Source organism: Acomys minous (genome assembly GCF_964271855.1).
Source record: "Acomys minous genome assembly, chromosome: 15".
NCBI classification, from domain to species: domain Eukaryota; kingdom Metazoa; phylum Chordata; class Mammalia; order Rodentia; family Muridae; genus Acomys; species Acomys minous.
The window spans coordinates 55,457,672-55,473,539 of NC_140497.1; the positions used below are offsets into that span (position 1 = coordinate 55,457,672).

The 15,868-nt window shown below is 44.7% G+C and overlaps 1 protein-coding gene and 1 pseudogene across 2 annotated transcripts in view; both read right to left on the minus strand.

The window, feature by feature from the left end:
* The window catches only part of LOC311585457 (uncharacterized protein), a 101,260-nt gene extending 88,951 nt beyond the window's left edge, over positions 1–12,309 (minus strand). The window contains exon 1 of the mRNA XM_084760674.1: positions 12,183–12,309. Within this exon, the coding sequence (XP_084616800.1) occupies positions 12,183–12,185 (3 nt within the window). The 5' untranslated portion in view covers positions 12,186–12,309. The remainder of the gene's footprint in view (positions 1–12,182) is intronic.
* Positions 4,728–5,715, minus strand: LOC311585021 (solute carrier family 25 member 33-like; annotated as a pseudogene). The gene has a single exon. The product of its transcript is annotated as a solute carrier family 25 member 33-like (transcript).
* Positions 12,310–15,868: the final 3,559 nt, after the last annotated feature.

Consider the following 15,868-nt stretch of genomic DNA (forward strand, 5'->3'; position numbering starts at 1 on the left):
CTTATAATTGGACACTAGCCCAAAAGGCATGGCCCATGAAAGTCTTCACTTACCAGGAGAATGGGATAGATGTGAGGACATCCTACTGGGATTCTAGGTAAGAGAAATATAGGAGAATGGGGAAATAGAAGGATCCAGAGGGTCCTAGAAACCTACAAGAAAAACATCGCGCCCAGGGGCGGTCTGCTCAAACTACTGCACTAACCAAGGACAATACAAGAAGTAAACATTGAACCCCTACTCTGATCTACCCAATGGACAGGACATTCTCCACAGTTATGTGGAGAGCAGGGACTGACTTTGACTTGGACTCTAGTGCCCCATACTTGACCACTTTCCCTTGGTGGAGAGGCCTGGTGCCAAAGAAAGAATAAGCAGGCTACCAAGATGAGACTTAATAGCCTATGACCATATAGAGGGGGAGGAGGTCCCCCTTGGTCATAGATCTAGGGGAGGGGAATAGAGTGAAAGCGGGAGGGAGGAAGGAACAAGAGGATACAAGTGATAGGATAATAATTGAGATGTAATCTAAGTAAATTAATTAAAAATATTTTTATAATGGATGGACACAAATTTTTAAAAAGCACAGACTATTTAAAAATGGAGAGAGAACATCTAAAAACAGGAATTAAAACACAGAGTCATTTACTATATTATAGAAGCAGAATGTCAAATCAGGGGTAGAAATTGGGACTATATAGTAGATGCTATAGGAAAGCATGGGCAATGTGTAAAATAAACCAGATTCATTACACAATATATTCTAACTTAAATACTAAATATATGAATAAAATCTTTAGTTAAACAAATAAAAAAGATATCCCCAGGACTATTTCTTAAGTACACAAGTGTCCTTTATTCACTAACAGGTTCCATAGGTGTCATGGGATGAGAAAGACAGGAAAAACAGAAGGAAGAAAAGATGAAAGCTGGTGTGGGGAGGTCTTGCACAAGACAGGTCTCATGCCAAGCAAGCTGATTAAGAAGAATGACATCTGGTATACTATTTCCAGGCAAAAATGGAAGGGAATGGGGCACTTCTGTGAAGACAGCAGAAACAATCATACAATGAAATAAACACAGAAGGAAGGTAATCAAGCATGCTGCATAAGGGTAACGGGATCTTAACAACATTAGTGACCTAGCCCACAGTGGCCTTGGGATTGATAACCACAGCCCCATGTGGTGGTAAGAACTGGGGGTCTCAGGAACAGAAGCAACCCCTCCCAAAACGCCCTGGCAATTCTCCCTAGCATATTCATGGTTTTGGAGAAGGAGCTCTCTCTTTTTCTGTACCTCAGGCTCTAGTGAAAGCTGCCGAGGCCTAGGCCCCAGGCTTTTACTGGATCTGCCAAGCATCTTCCTGGGGTTTAGAAGGAGCTACGCTCCTTCTCCACACACGGGAAAGTCTTGCTTGATCAGGCTAAGCCTCAAGACAACAGTGTTTTTCTTTCCAAATACTTGTCATGTGGCATCTTCATGACCATATGACACAACTATGCTTTTCTCAAGAAGAAAACTGGGCAGTAATGGCACACCAGGCGTTAGTGTTGGTTGTGATGATGTAATGCTCCATTGAGCAGCTTGTTAGACTCCTGTTCCTTAATATGAGGAATGGACTTGTCCAAGTTGTCTCCTTTGTTATAATTTGGAGCTGAATGTCTAGATAATCCTAGTGAATGAGCATGTTTTCTAGCACCTAATCTCTAACAACCCTGGTTAACATACTATATATTTTGGAGAGTTGTAGAGGCAGCCCACTCTTAGCTAAATTCTACTTTATGGAGTGCTACCTAACACATGAGAGTCCAATTACCACTTGCAGGAAATTAACTCCAAATGGATCTCACAAGTGCAGAAATTCTAGAGACACTAGAGGAACTAAGATTCTGAGTTTGGTGTCCTGCCATTTTCTAATGCACCAAAGCACTATGATGTTGACTATAAGGGTGTTTTTATACACAGCTCCCATTCTGCTCCCAATGCTCTTCACACAGTAAGTTACAGAGAGCAGTCATTCAAAGGCCACCATGTGGGTCCAGGTAGTTGCAAAGAAATCAAAAGATATCACAGAATATCACAACTTGCCACTACTTCCCACCAGCCACAGGTAGGGCCCATAACATGGGCTCCAGTGGCTCATCTGCCCATTCCATCCCAGACAGTCGTCCTTGACTCACTATTTCAAGGCTTCCAGGCTGGCCTGTGGGCACCACACAGATACCTGTGGCGTTCTGACTAGCAATTCATCAGCTTCAGAACTGAGCCTGTGGGCCCAGGGGTTCCGCTCAAACTATGGCACCAGCCAAGGACAATACAGGCCGTAAACTTCAAACCCCTACCCAAATCTAGCCAATGGACAGGACATTCTCTACAGTTGAGTGGAAAGTGGGGTATGACTTTCACATGTACTCTGGTGCCTCATATTTGACCACGACCCCTGGATGGGGAGGCCTGGTGGCACTCAGAGGAAGGACAGCAGGCTACCAAGAAGAGACTTGATACCCTATGAGCATATAAAAGGGGAGGAAATCCCCCTCAGTCACAGTCATAGCGGAGGGGAGTAAGAGGAAAATAGGAGGGAGGGAGGAATGGGAGGATACAAGGGATAGGATAACCACTGAGATGTAATATGAATAAATTAATTTTTTAAAAAAGAGCTGAGCCTGGAGACTAGAAGAGCTGCCCCTTTTCTGACTGGGGATCCCCGTGACTGGGTAGCCTGTGCTGAGAGACAAGACTACCTCCCTAGAATTAGAATGTGCTGAAGGAACACAATAGTTTCCTTGGGCTATTTTCATGCCCAGGCACAAACTTCTCATGGATCTACAGGGATTTACATTTCAGTAGCATTGCCCCTGGCCTCTAATAGCTCACCCTTCTTCCTTCCTCCATTTAGTATGTGCTGGGTTCCTGGAGGAAGCCAAGTAAATTCACATAAGATACTGAAGATTAAAAAATGTAGGCTTTATTTTCTGTGGCGAAAGGAGACAGTCAGCTTGGGATCAGAATCTCATCCCTGAAGGGATAATGGATTCCATATATAAAGGGTGAAAACTACAAGGTGAGGCGGGCTTTTATGGGTGATAGGATCATCCAATCAAATTTAACATTATGGGATAGGCAAGAAAGTATCTGTTGGAGACTTAGCCTGATCCAGGACACTTGGCCTCAAGACCCTTAACTAATCCATTAAACACTGAGGTGAAGATACAAAGGTGGAAGGGTGCTACAATAGTAACAATTAAGGATAGATTGTTGGGCTTGGTGGTGCATGCCATTAATCCCAGCATTCCAGACGCAGAGGCAGAGGCCAGCCTGGTCTACAAAGTGAGTCAGCCAAGGCTAACAAAGAGACCCTGTCTCGAAAAACAAACAAACAAACAAAACTAAAGTATAGATTTTAGGAAACAAAATGTTTGTTCTGGGGTTTCATCCTAAGGTCAGGGAACTTCATGTACATTTAACTTGGTAAGCGGAGTAACTCAGACAACGCTGAGAGAAAATCAGGAATCAGATGACAAACACAGTCACAGATCTTTCTCTCACCAGAAGATGAAGGGTGGCTCCATTCGTATAGGAGTTTTCTACCTGAAATTCAATTTAGTCTCTTGACAAATTAATAATAAAGAAAAGTATAGTCTTCATGGTAAATTGAACACATAAAAGAAGTGGCTGAAGGATGGATGCCTTTAGTGAACTCTACAGTCATCCAGCATTCCTCCTGACTGTTAGGTGGAGAAGGAAGCTGTAGTAGTCAAGGTTCTCTGGATGAACAGAAGAACGGATAAAATACCTCCCTGTGGGCAGAGCAAAGGGGTTTACTAGCTCACAGGCCGTGGTCCAGCTAGTCTACCAAGGGCTCTCTAACAACTAAAAGTTGGTAGTTCAGTCCAGAGTTCAGGTCAGAGGATGGATGTCTGCGCTGCTCTTCAGTATTAGAACAGCTGCCAAAGAAGTAGCCTCTAAGCCAGAACAGAAATGAACTTATTACCCAGAGACAGGACAAGGAGGGAGGGGGGAAGACACAGAGAGAGAGAGAGAGAGAGAGAGAGAGAGAGAGGGAGGGAGGGAGGGAGGGAGGGAGGGAGGGAGAGAGAGAGAGAGAGGGAGGGAGGAGAGAGATTGATTCTTTCTTCAGTAGGCTGCCACCAGAAGATGTGGCCCAGATTAAAGGTGGATCTCATCAGCTCAAAAGATCCACATTCAGGAATGGTCTTCCCCCTTCAAAAGCTTTAGTTAAGAAAAATCCCTCAGAGGTGGACGCAGCTGTGTGAGTCCTAGTTAACTGCAGATGGAGTCGGCTAGGCTACCATCTCATCAGCTAAGACAGCAGCAGAGACAGGTTTCTTACTTGAAACAGGCAAGAAAAGCACAGAGTCCTTCCCAAAGCAATGCCTTTTCTCAAATAGGAAGCATGGGGAGCTCACTCAGGGAGTCTGGGTAAGTTCATGTAGAGATCTGCTTATCCCTGCACATACTTAGTTAACAGTTTCACTTTGTTTTTGTTTTAATTAAATAGCGTGATTTAATTTACTTGCTGCTCAGTCCTCAGTCCTCTTAAGTTAAAAAAAAAAGTTATAATTAACTATTAATGTTAATGAGTTTAAACCTTCCAGAAACATGCATCCAAAAGGAAAAGTCCAACAGGGGACACGAGCCAGGTATTCTATGGCCTTTGCTGTTTTCAGTTTCGAACACTAAACATGAGCGGAAAAGAAAATCTCTAGGGTTTTCAGTTTTATTCTTCTAGAACACAATAGTGTGGCTTGTTACTAAGCACGCTCTCCCAGCAGGTGCACGATGAACTCCAGGTGGACAGGACGATGGCAGCATTGGGGATCTGCCGGGTGAGCTGAGCAAACAGTCCTCGGTAGAGAGCCAGGTAGCCCTCCTCTCGGAACACCAGGCGCTCTGTCTGCATGAGCGACTTGTACTTGCTGCCTTCCTCCCGGAGCCCTGTCCTGATGACCTCATGTGGGTAAGCAAGGCAGGAGGCACATTCCTTAGAAACAGCAGCAGCTGCCATGAGTCCAAAAAAGCTGGAGGAACTTTTCTCACTTCCATCTGTGGAGGAGACTATTGGAGCTTCCTTCAAACACTTCTTTAAACTCTCTTAAAATAGCAAAGCAGACGACTGTCTCTGAGGTCCCAGCACCTGAGGCAGGCAGGACGCCTTCTGTCTGGTGCACATGGCGCGCACGCTGGAGTGCACTCATCTGCTTGCAGCCTCTCACCTTTCGTTCTGGCTGCATCCCCGTTTAGCCACCCAAACAGGACTCATTAAGGTATTTGTGACAACAGCTGCAGAGCCAGCTGAGAAAATGTGCACAGTATTGCTATTAGACACGAAAATGCCATTAGCCTGTTCTTAGGCTTTGGAGTACCACGCAAAGTACACAGCCCTTGAAAATGCAACTCCAACCAAATGTGGACCCAAGCCTCTAAAAAGTGACTTTGGTCCCTCCTTTTCCAGGATTGACTTCAGCACCTGTAAGAGTCCAGGTGTCACCGACGTTGGTCTCATCGCTCCAGCTCCGCTAATGGTCCCCAGGTGAGCCTGAGGATAATATACTGTCTGAAGAGCTAGTCTCGAAGACTGCAATCTTGTCTTAGTGACTTCTAGTGGACATGTGAAATAGCACCAACTGTGCCCCCGCACCCGCTGGCGATGAGGTGTAGCAGCGTGTTCTCCTTCTGCTGAGTGCCCGCCATGGCTGCGCCGCTCCTGGGATGCGCGAGGTCTCTGGCTCCGCTGGCCTCTGACTCTCCCATGCGAGCAGGAGGCCCAGGCGGCTGGCTCCCTCCTCGGTGGGCCCGCCCATCAGCGGCCTCGGCAGAGCGCTCCAGCTGCTGGTCAGAGCCGGGCAAACGGCCGTCATGTCAACAGTTTGACCTTTGAACATAGTCAAAAAGTAACAGCAGACATTTGGGGGCATTTTTAGCTCAAATTTAAGCAGGACCGTATATAAATAAAAACCTTGGTAGAAGGAAGTATCTCCAGCATGTCCATCTTGTGCTGTAACATCTAATGGAAAATCAAGTGCTCAGCCCACCAGGAAAGAAGAAGAGCACTACAAGAATTCTATGCCAAATTTGAAGCATGACCGTACTTGGTTTCAGCGCAAGACTTCCCAAGGTCTGCTCCTCAGTCGGGTTTAAGAGAGCAGCCATGGATATATTTCCTGGGATGATGTTAAGGAGTAAAATCACAGATACTTGCAAAGCAGGCTTATAAAAGGGAGACACGGGGTAATAAGAACATAACAGAAAAAACTAAAAATAACACCATCTGGTCACCCTGTGGTTAAGGAGGGGGATTAGAGTGTCAGGGTGTTCTAAAAAAACAACTCAAGGTTATGATTTGGAGTATGCCAGGTTCCAGAAAAGAGACTTTAAAACAGTAACTCAGCTCTTACGATACATGAAAACTTCTCTTTAAAAATACAGCATAGTGGCCCCTGTGTGGAAAATGGAGTCAGACAGATTCCTCACAAGTAAATTACACTGGGAAAGTAGACTGCTTGGGAGCCAATGTTATTTGTTAACCATGATGCATGATCTGAACAGTAGAGGTGTGAATGCCACAATTCTCACAAATATGAAGGGCAAAGAGCACAAAAACAGAAAACATCTGAGAAAAAGCACTGTAGATATTGCTAATCAACCATGGTTGTGCTGAGCTACTCTGTCCTCAAAAAAAAGGCCATTTTTGCCTCTGAGCAGGCTGAATCAGAGGTCGGACAGAGCTGCTTCCATGCAGGACCAGAAAGAGTTCATTTTAACTAGCCCTGGCTGCCGTCTCTCTCAGGAGTGTGACATCACTGTACTTGAAAAAAATGGACTAAACTGGCTTCACTGCCCCATGTGCTCCCAGGCCTAGCAATCTGATCTGTATAAGAACACTCCAAGGATTACTCCTACCTTTTCTCTCAGGCTTCTCACTGAAGAGTCACGGCCCAATCTGGAAGGAGCTACAGGACTTTCTTCCTAGCACTGGGCAGTAGAGGCAGGATTAGGTGTTCAAAGCAATTTCCACTTATACAGTGTGAAGGAAACGTGGGCTATAGGAGTCATTGACATAATGAAATAAATCAACAGTGCTTGAGAAAAATGGAAACAAATTAGTAATGACCAGGGAACACTGGAATGTAGACACAGAAAGATTAGAACAGTGATTTTTTTTTAAATGAAACTTTAAAAGAGATACCAATAATGGACTTTTTACAAATGTAAAGATAACTGAAAAAGCCTTTAGTTAAACTGACTTAGAAAAGAGTAGGCCTCTCCTCAGGAGATGCAAAGCTTTTAGTAAGACACTAACAGGCCTTGCCCCTAGGCAAACAATAGCTGCTGAGATCTGGAACCTGTCACACAGCTGCAGCAGGGAGTGGCCTGTGGCTCAAACATCTGAGATGACTTAACTGTGTCACCAAGGTTTGTATGTATCTGCACAGCAGAGTTCCCTAATTGGAAACTGATATTCACTGGCTCAAGCTAACTTCCCCAAACTGCTCACCCACCAGTCTGCTCTGTCTTCATTCACATGCCATTAATTAATACGTTTGGAAATTAGAAAATGGCTCACCCTGCTTAACTCAGGCCCTTCTTCATAATGGTGACTCTGCAGCTGACTACACTGCAGTCTCGGATCTAGCTACTGCCTTCCCTGGTGCCCTGCCGTGCACACGATAGACTATTTCTCCTATACTGGTTTGAAAGCAAAGGCCATGCTCCACACACAAATTCTCTTCCTGTTAAGGCAATGGGCAGTTGATTATGTAATACAAATAGTTAATTATCAAACCCTGCGACTATAAAACATTTTAAGTGAAGGATGTAATTTTAATCAAGAGGACAGAAAGCTAATAGCCCTGCACAGGTACAGACTAAAATTAAGGACACCTGAAGCAACATAAGTGCGAGAGTCTCAGAAGCACTTGTCTATAAGGCTGCAGGTACAGCTGTTCAACAATTAAAACGGCTTTCTGGGAAGAAAAACTCTATGAACTTAAGAAATTAATGAAGAAAAATTTCTTAAAGAATAGCATGTGAGCCTGGCATGGTGGCGTACACCTTTAATCCCAGCACTCGGGAGAAAGAGGCAGGCAGATTGATATGAGTTCGAGGCCAGCCTGGTTTACAAAACAAGTCCACGACAGCCAAGCTACACAGAGAAACAACAACAACAAAAGCCCAATCAAACAAAAAATAGCACGTATCCAACCCCAGTTAATGTTCACTGAGGAGCCATCTAGAACAGATATTGCGGTCTGTATATGCTGGGTCAGACCCAGGTGACACAGTGAACAATTTAAATAGGGATAGGACACTGTAAGTCTAGTCACTTAGGCAGCTCAGAGCTTTATCCAGCAAAGATATTCCCAAAACAAGGGGACACCCTCACATGCTGGTAGGAGAACAAACCTGAACAACCACTTTGGAAATCAATTTGATGGTTTCTCAGAAACTTGGGAATGGTTCTATTTCAAGAACCAGCTATACCACTCCTGGGCATATACCCACACACGCTCAGCCACAACCCAAGGACACTTGATACACTATTTGTAATAGCCAGAGCATGGGAACAACCTAGATGTCCCTCAACTGAAGAACAGATAAAGAAAATGTGGTACATTTACAGAATGGAATATTACTCAGCTATTAAAAACAATAACCTCATGATTTGTAGGCAAATAAACAGAACTAAAAAACATCATCCTGAGTGAAGTAACCCCCATCCAGAAAAACAAGCATGGTACGTACTCACTTATAAGTGGATTTTAGCCACAATGTATAGGGTATCCATGCTACAATCCACATACCCAAAGAAGCTAAGTAACAAGCAGGGCTCAAAGGAGGCGGCTAGAATCTCCCTGAAAATAAATAGACATTGGGGGTGGATAGATGGAGGCATCCCCATGGAAGGACTGAGAAGGTGAACAAAAGTGACCAAGTATGGAGAGGATGGCTGGAAAGAGAAGTGGAATTAGTTTGGGGCGGGGTAGGTCTGGCACAAGTTAGAAATCTAGGACAATGGAAACTCCCAGGAATCTATGAGGGTGACTCTGGCTGAGACTCCCAGCAATGGGGGCTACAGATCCTGAACTGGCCATTTCCTGTAAGCACACAAGAAGTCCAAAGGGATTGGAACACCAATCCGCCCACAAAGCCTTCAGCTTACAATTGGTCCTGCCTCAGAATGTACAGAGACAGGAGCCTAGCTCAAGCCAACAACTGATGGAAACAGATGGAACAGACCAGCAGCCAAACATTGGGTGGACCTTGAGGGATTCTGTGGAAGAACCAGGGGAGGAACTGTAGGAGCCAGGAGGGCTAAGAAACCACAAGAAAATCGACAGAATCAATCAGCCTGGGCCCACTGGGGCTCACAGAGACTGAACAACCATGGGGCGTACTTAGGCCGCCTTCTGCACATATGTCATAGTTGTGTAATATAGTCTTAATGTAGAACACCTAATAGCTGGAGCAGGGGCTACCTCTGTCTCTGATGCCGGCCTATGGATCCCTTTCCCCTAACTGGACTGCCTGACTAGCCTCAATAGGAGAAGACGTGCCTTGTCTTACTGCAGCCTGATATGCCAAGGCTGGGTGACATCCTTAGGGGCATCCTCTTTCGTGAAGAGTAAGAGAGGAGGAATGGATGGCAGGTAGGTAACAGGTAATGACTAAGAGGAGAAGAGGAAGGGGAAACTGTATGTAAGTTAATTAAAAAGAACAGAGTACTCCAATAAATGACACACTTCAACATCAGGACATAAAAGCAGATACAAATTAATAATGGAGAGAGGACATTTAGAAATGGAACTTAAAACATGGAGTCATACTGCAGAGCATGGTAGCGCACACCTTTAATCCCAGCACTTGGGAGACAGAGGCAGGTGGATCGCTGTGAGTTTGAGCCTGGTCTACAAGGCAAGTCCAGGACACTCAAGACTAACACAAAGAGACCGTGTCTCAAAAAAAAAAAAGAAAAGAAAAGAAAAGAAAAGAAAAGAAAAAGAAAAAGAAAATAAACATGGAGTCAGTTACTACTTCATAGAAGCAGAATCAGAGAGAGAAACTGGGACTACATAGTAGACATTATAGAGTGTTGGAGGATAATCTGCTGTATTTCTGATGCTAATGACTGCTCGCTGTCTGACCCACCTTTTGCTTAAGAAAAAGCCACCCCACCTGGGCAGGGCAAGAGACAGGTGGGGCTTAGAGAGGAAGGAATTCTGGGAAGAAGAAAGGACTGCCAGGAGGAGAGAGACCTGAAGTGAAGATAGGAAGGCCGCCATCCATGAGTTAGCTGGAGGAGAAGCACATGGCCAGCAGCGTGGATGGAGAATCCAGCCCAGATGAAGAACACTAGCAAGTATTTGGGATTATGGATGGAAGGTAGCTTGACAGAAATTATTAGAAGCAGATGGCATGGGATTGAGGCAGGGATCCCATGCCTGCGCCACTATGGGAGGTCGTTTAGAGGTGCCCCAGGTGAACTAAGGCTATTTTAAAATATAACAAGTTTCTGTGTCTTAACTGATTGCTAGCTGGGCCTACAGGTAATACAGATAATACTTGTAATTTTAAAAACAAGAATAGGGAAACATGGGCATCTGTATAAAATAAACTAGATTCATTAACACAATATATTCTAACTTAAGTAATAAATATATGAATAAAATATTTAAAGAAACAAAAAACTATTTCTTAAGTACCCTAGTGTCCTGAAGCAGCAGATTGTTACTCAGTGACAGGTTTCAGAGGGGAATGTGCCATGGGGTAAGAAAGACTGGAAAAGTAGAAGGAAGAAAAGATAAGAGCTGGTGTGGGGAGGTCTCGCGCAAGACAGGTCTCATGTCAAGCAAGCTGATTAAGAAGAATGACATCTGGTATACTACTTCCAGGCAAAAATGGAAGGGAATGGGGCACTTCTGTGAAGACAGCAGAAACAATCATTCAATGAAATAAACACAGAAGGAAGGTAATCAAACATGCTGCGTAAGGTAAAACAGGGGATCTTAAGAACATTACTGACCTATCCCAAAATGGCCTTTGGATTGATTGATAATCACGGCCCTATATTGTGGTAAGAGCTGGGGGTCTAAGGAACAGAAGCACACCCTTCCACTCCAATGCCCCTGGCATCAGACCATGACAAACTCTCCCAAGCATATTTTTGGCTTTTCAGAAGGCGCTCTCTATTTCTTTATACCTCAGGGCCTTAGTGAAAGCTCCCAAGGCCTGGGCCGCAGGCTGTTACTGGATCTACCAAGCATCTTCCTGGGTTTGAGAAGGAGCTATGTTCTCCACTCATGATGGACTCAGGAAAAGACTTGCTTGACCAGGACAGCATTTAACACAACAGTGTTTTTCCTTTCCAAATAGTTGTCATCTGGATCTTCTTGACCATATGGCACAACTCTGCTATTCTCAAAGGGAAACTGGACTTTCATGGCACACCAGGCCTTAGTGTTGGTTGTGACCCTGTAATGCTCCAGTGAGCAGCTTGTGGGGATTGGACTAGTGATGGGTTGTAAAGCATTTGTCTCCTTTGTTACTATTTGGAGCCAAATGTGTAGATAATCCTAAGTGAGTGAACCTTTTTTTTAGGACCTAATCTCTACCAACCCTGGTTAACATACTATGTATTTTGAGGTGTAGAAGCTGCCCTCCTTTACATAAATTCCACTTTATGTGACTTACTATCCCATAAGCATTGGTAAGTCGTTTCCGTCATCAATTCTAATCTTCTACAACGCAGCTTAGTACTGGAGTGCTACGGAACACATGAGATTCTATTTACTACTTCCACTAAATTAACTCCAAATGGATCGCACTCCTAGAGGTTAAGTTGTTAATGCAGAAAGTCTAGTGACACTAGAGAAACTACAACGCCCTGAGTTTGGTACCCTGGCATCTTCTGATGCACAGAAAGCACTGTGATGCTGACTACAAGGTGTTTCTACATACAGGCCCTGTTCCCGATGCTCTGCACAGACACAGAGCACAGAGCTCAGTTACGACGAGGCCACCACGTGGGTCCAGGGAGTTGCAAGGACCACAAAGACCTCACACGATAGCCACTGCTTCCGACCCAGAGCCAGGAAGGACCACAGCACGGGCTCCAGAGGCTCAGCCGCCCACTCCTCCCCAGACAGCGGCCCCTCGCTCACCATATCCAGGCTTCCAGGAAGGGTTGTGCACCCCTCACAGCTCCCCGCAGAGATCAGACTAGCAGAGACTCAGCTTCGGAACTGAGCCCAGAAACAGGAAGAGCCCGCCTCCCTCAGCTTCAGACCGGAGCCTAGAGACCGGAAGAGCTCCGCCTCCCTCAGTTTCAGACCTGAGCCTAGAGACCGGAAAAGCCCGCCTCCCTCAGCTTCAGACCCGAGCCTAGAGACCGGAAGAGCCCGCCTCCCTCAGCTTCAGACCCGAGCCTAAAGACAGGAAGAGCTCCGCCTCCCTCAGCTTCAGACCTGAGCCTAGAGACCGGAAGAGCCCGCCTCCCTCAGCTTCAGACCCGAGCCTAGAGACCGGAAGAGCCCGCCTCCCTCAACTTCAGACCCGAGCCTAAAGACAGGAAGAGCTCCGCCTCCCTCATCTTCAGACCTGAGCCTAGAGACCGGAAGAGCCCGCCTCCCTCAGCTTCAGACCCGAGCCTAAAGACCGGAAGAGCTCCGCCTCCCTCAGCTTCAGACCTGAGCCTAGAGACCGGAAGAGCCCGCCTCCCTTTCTGACTGGCAGTCCTCCTGCACGTTCTGATTGGCTAGTAAATGCTAAAAAGACAAAAATACCTCCCTTAGGAGTAGAGTTCACAGTAGGAACAGTGTTTCCTGGGGCTATTTTCAGCCACCAGCACTGGTCTTGGAGATTGGCGGTTCGGCAGCCCTGCCCCTGGCCTCCAATAGCAGAGACTTCCGTCTTTCAGCACTTTCTAATGTTGGGGTGGGTGGAAGCCGAGGAAACTCGCGTCACATTCTGAAGCTTAAAAAATTTAGGCTAGGCGGGGTGTGGTGGCACACGCCTTTAATCCCAGCACTCTGGAGGCAGAGGCAGGCGGATCTCTGTGAGTTCGAGGCCAGCCTGGTCTACAAAGTGAGTCTAGGACAGCCAAGGCTAACACAGAGAGACCGTGTTTTGAAAAAACAAAAACAAAAAGCCATAGGCTTTATTTTTCTATGCGCAAAAAGAGATGGTCAGCTTGCGATCTGACGCACAACCCTCAAGGGAAGATGTATCGCATATTTAAAGGGTGAAAACCATAAGGTGAGGGGAGCTTTGGTGGGTGGTGGGGTCATCAAGTCAAATTTAAAATTATATGTTCTGTAAGAGAGTATCTGCCGGAGACTGGGCTGATCCAGGACACCTGGCCTCAAGATCCTTAATTATTCTACCAAACTTTGGTCCAAAATCCAAGGTCTTTTATTCATCCTCCTAGACATTCATGCAGACTTGAAGCTGATAGGGGAACCAAAAAAAAAAAAAAAAAAAAAAAAAAAAGGTCATCTGTCTGTAGTTAGTGACGGCTTAGCAGGATATATATTTTTACAACTTAGCCAACTTCTTTAAGATAACACCAAGTTTTATATTATTTTTACAAGTGTAACAAATAATTAGGAAAATATTTCATGGGGTAGGGTAGGACCTACCCAATTCCTCAGTCTTAGGAATATGAACCGAGTTTGACACTGACCACAAAAATGAGGGAGCAAAAATGAGGAATTGCTTTCCTGAAAACTGGACTCTGGAGGCCACCTCCTTACACAGACAGGAGGAGTCCAGGCTGGCCTCGAACTCATAGCAATCTGGCTGCCTCTGCCTCCAGAGTGCTGAGATTAAAGGCATGTGCCACCTCGCCTGGCAAAAAGGCAGATCTTTATCTGGGCACCTCATCCATAAAGCTGCTACATAATGTTGTCCTATTACCATATATTTGGATCATATTTGTTCTTGTAAGTCAGCATAACCCCCTTCACCAAGTTAATAATAAATAATAACATTTATCCCCTGTCTATAACCATTGTTTTATATCTGTGGCTTTGTCCTGCCACCACAATGACTATTGTAATTGCTGACCAGCTTCTAACACAGCTGACACCACTCCCTTCCAATCTTGGGGAACAATTTTATTCTGTGTAGTCTAGTTACTTAATACCTGCTTATTGAATGGGGAATGCATTCCTCAAAATCAATAGACATTTTAAAACACTGTAAGTCTAACATTCCGTTTGGATGCCATGTCATCTCAGCACCATCATGACCACCATCATTAGCAGGCATATGCTGCACAATTACTGGGAAGGATGTTGTTATCTATATAGCCCCAGGCAACTCATCTGGCAGCACACTTGGCTCAAGACTAACCTGAAAGCATGCTGCTCTCTCAGCCCAATGCCACATACAGGGGCTTGCGTCCATGGCAGCAAAAGTGCATGGAGCAGAAAGGGGGAGATGACAATGTGCTTCCCTCTTCCATCCTGAAGGAAACTCCTGCTGCCAGAAACTAAGCCTGAACTATCTCCTTTCTCCGGCACTTTTTGTTTTCCAAGAGCTCCAACCTCTGCCTGCAATCTCTTTCATTGCACACTCTGTAATTCTTTCTAAAATGAGACAATTGAGAGACACGTCCATTTTTCCAATTTCATCCACTTTTTGTTTCTTAGACCTCTCGATATCCACTCGTAATTTCTCCAAATGTTCAGTCATCCTTCCAACCTTTAAAAAAAATAGTATACAGGAAGATAAAACAAAAATAGAAAATCCCTCTGGGAACATAACAGGAGAAAACTGTGAGGCATTTGTCACCATTTTGCTGACATCATGAAAGAACATTGTCATACCTTCAAAACCTGTATTTTCCTCTACAGATTAGAAACTAAGTATCCCATTATGCCTAAGTCATTCACGGACACCAGTTTTAGTCTTACAGTTTTAAAAAATGCTACTTAATTTAGACTTCTTAAGAGCCTCTACCTCCCTTCCAATCCCCTGACCTTAGTTCAGAGAGAAAGAAGGTTAGTAGGGAAAAGGGAAGCCATCTACTTCCTGTTGGTTAAGATCATTTGGGTTTTTGGAGGGGGGATATCAGTCTCAGTCATCTGAATTCCAGAAGTCCAGTCAAGCAGAAAACAGCATTGTTCTCTTTTAGAAGTCGAGTCTAATTGACGTATGGTTTTGTAACTTGGACACCAATAACTACTGACGTATGGTTTTGTAACTTGGACACCAATAACTACCTGGTCATCTTAAGTGTCCAGAATGGTTTGTGGGAGAACAGGAAGATACAGTATCTTTCTAATGACTGGTTAAGATTACAATCAATGGAGGTTTAGGCAAGAGTAAAGAAGGTGTTTTCCATAGAATTCTAAAAGTGAAGTTTCACGGAAGCAGGACGTTATGAGCCTCGTGGGTGAGAAACACTCTTCAGGCATCATTTTATAGAGTCTATCATAAACCCATTTGAGCATTCCCTCTGCAATTTCACATTTTGTTACCCGATGGCTCCAGTGCTTGGTGAAAACTGCTGCCACTTCATTTAAAGCAGTCTCTCCTGGTTACTCTCCTGGTTGAGTGTCTCAAGTTTTCCTTGTCTGTTTATGAAGGCCTCAGAATCCACCCCCCATTTCAAATATATGATCTTGGTTCATAATTTGAAGGTGAGAAAATATTATTCCAGCCCTCCTGCAATCAATGTTACATTTGTTTAATATTTACATAGTTAGCTTTCAAAATAACTTATTATAACAGCGCATTTATTACGCATGCTGCAATCTTACATGCCTTGTGGATGATAGAACACATGATCACTGCATCTCCAGTAATTTTCACTGTGAAAAGGAAATAAAAAATAGCTTTCACA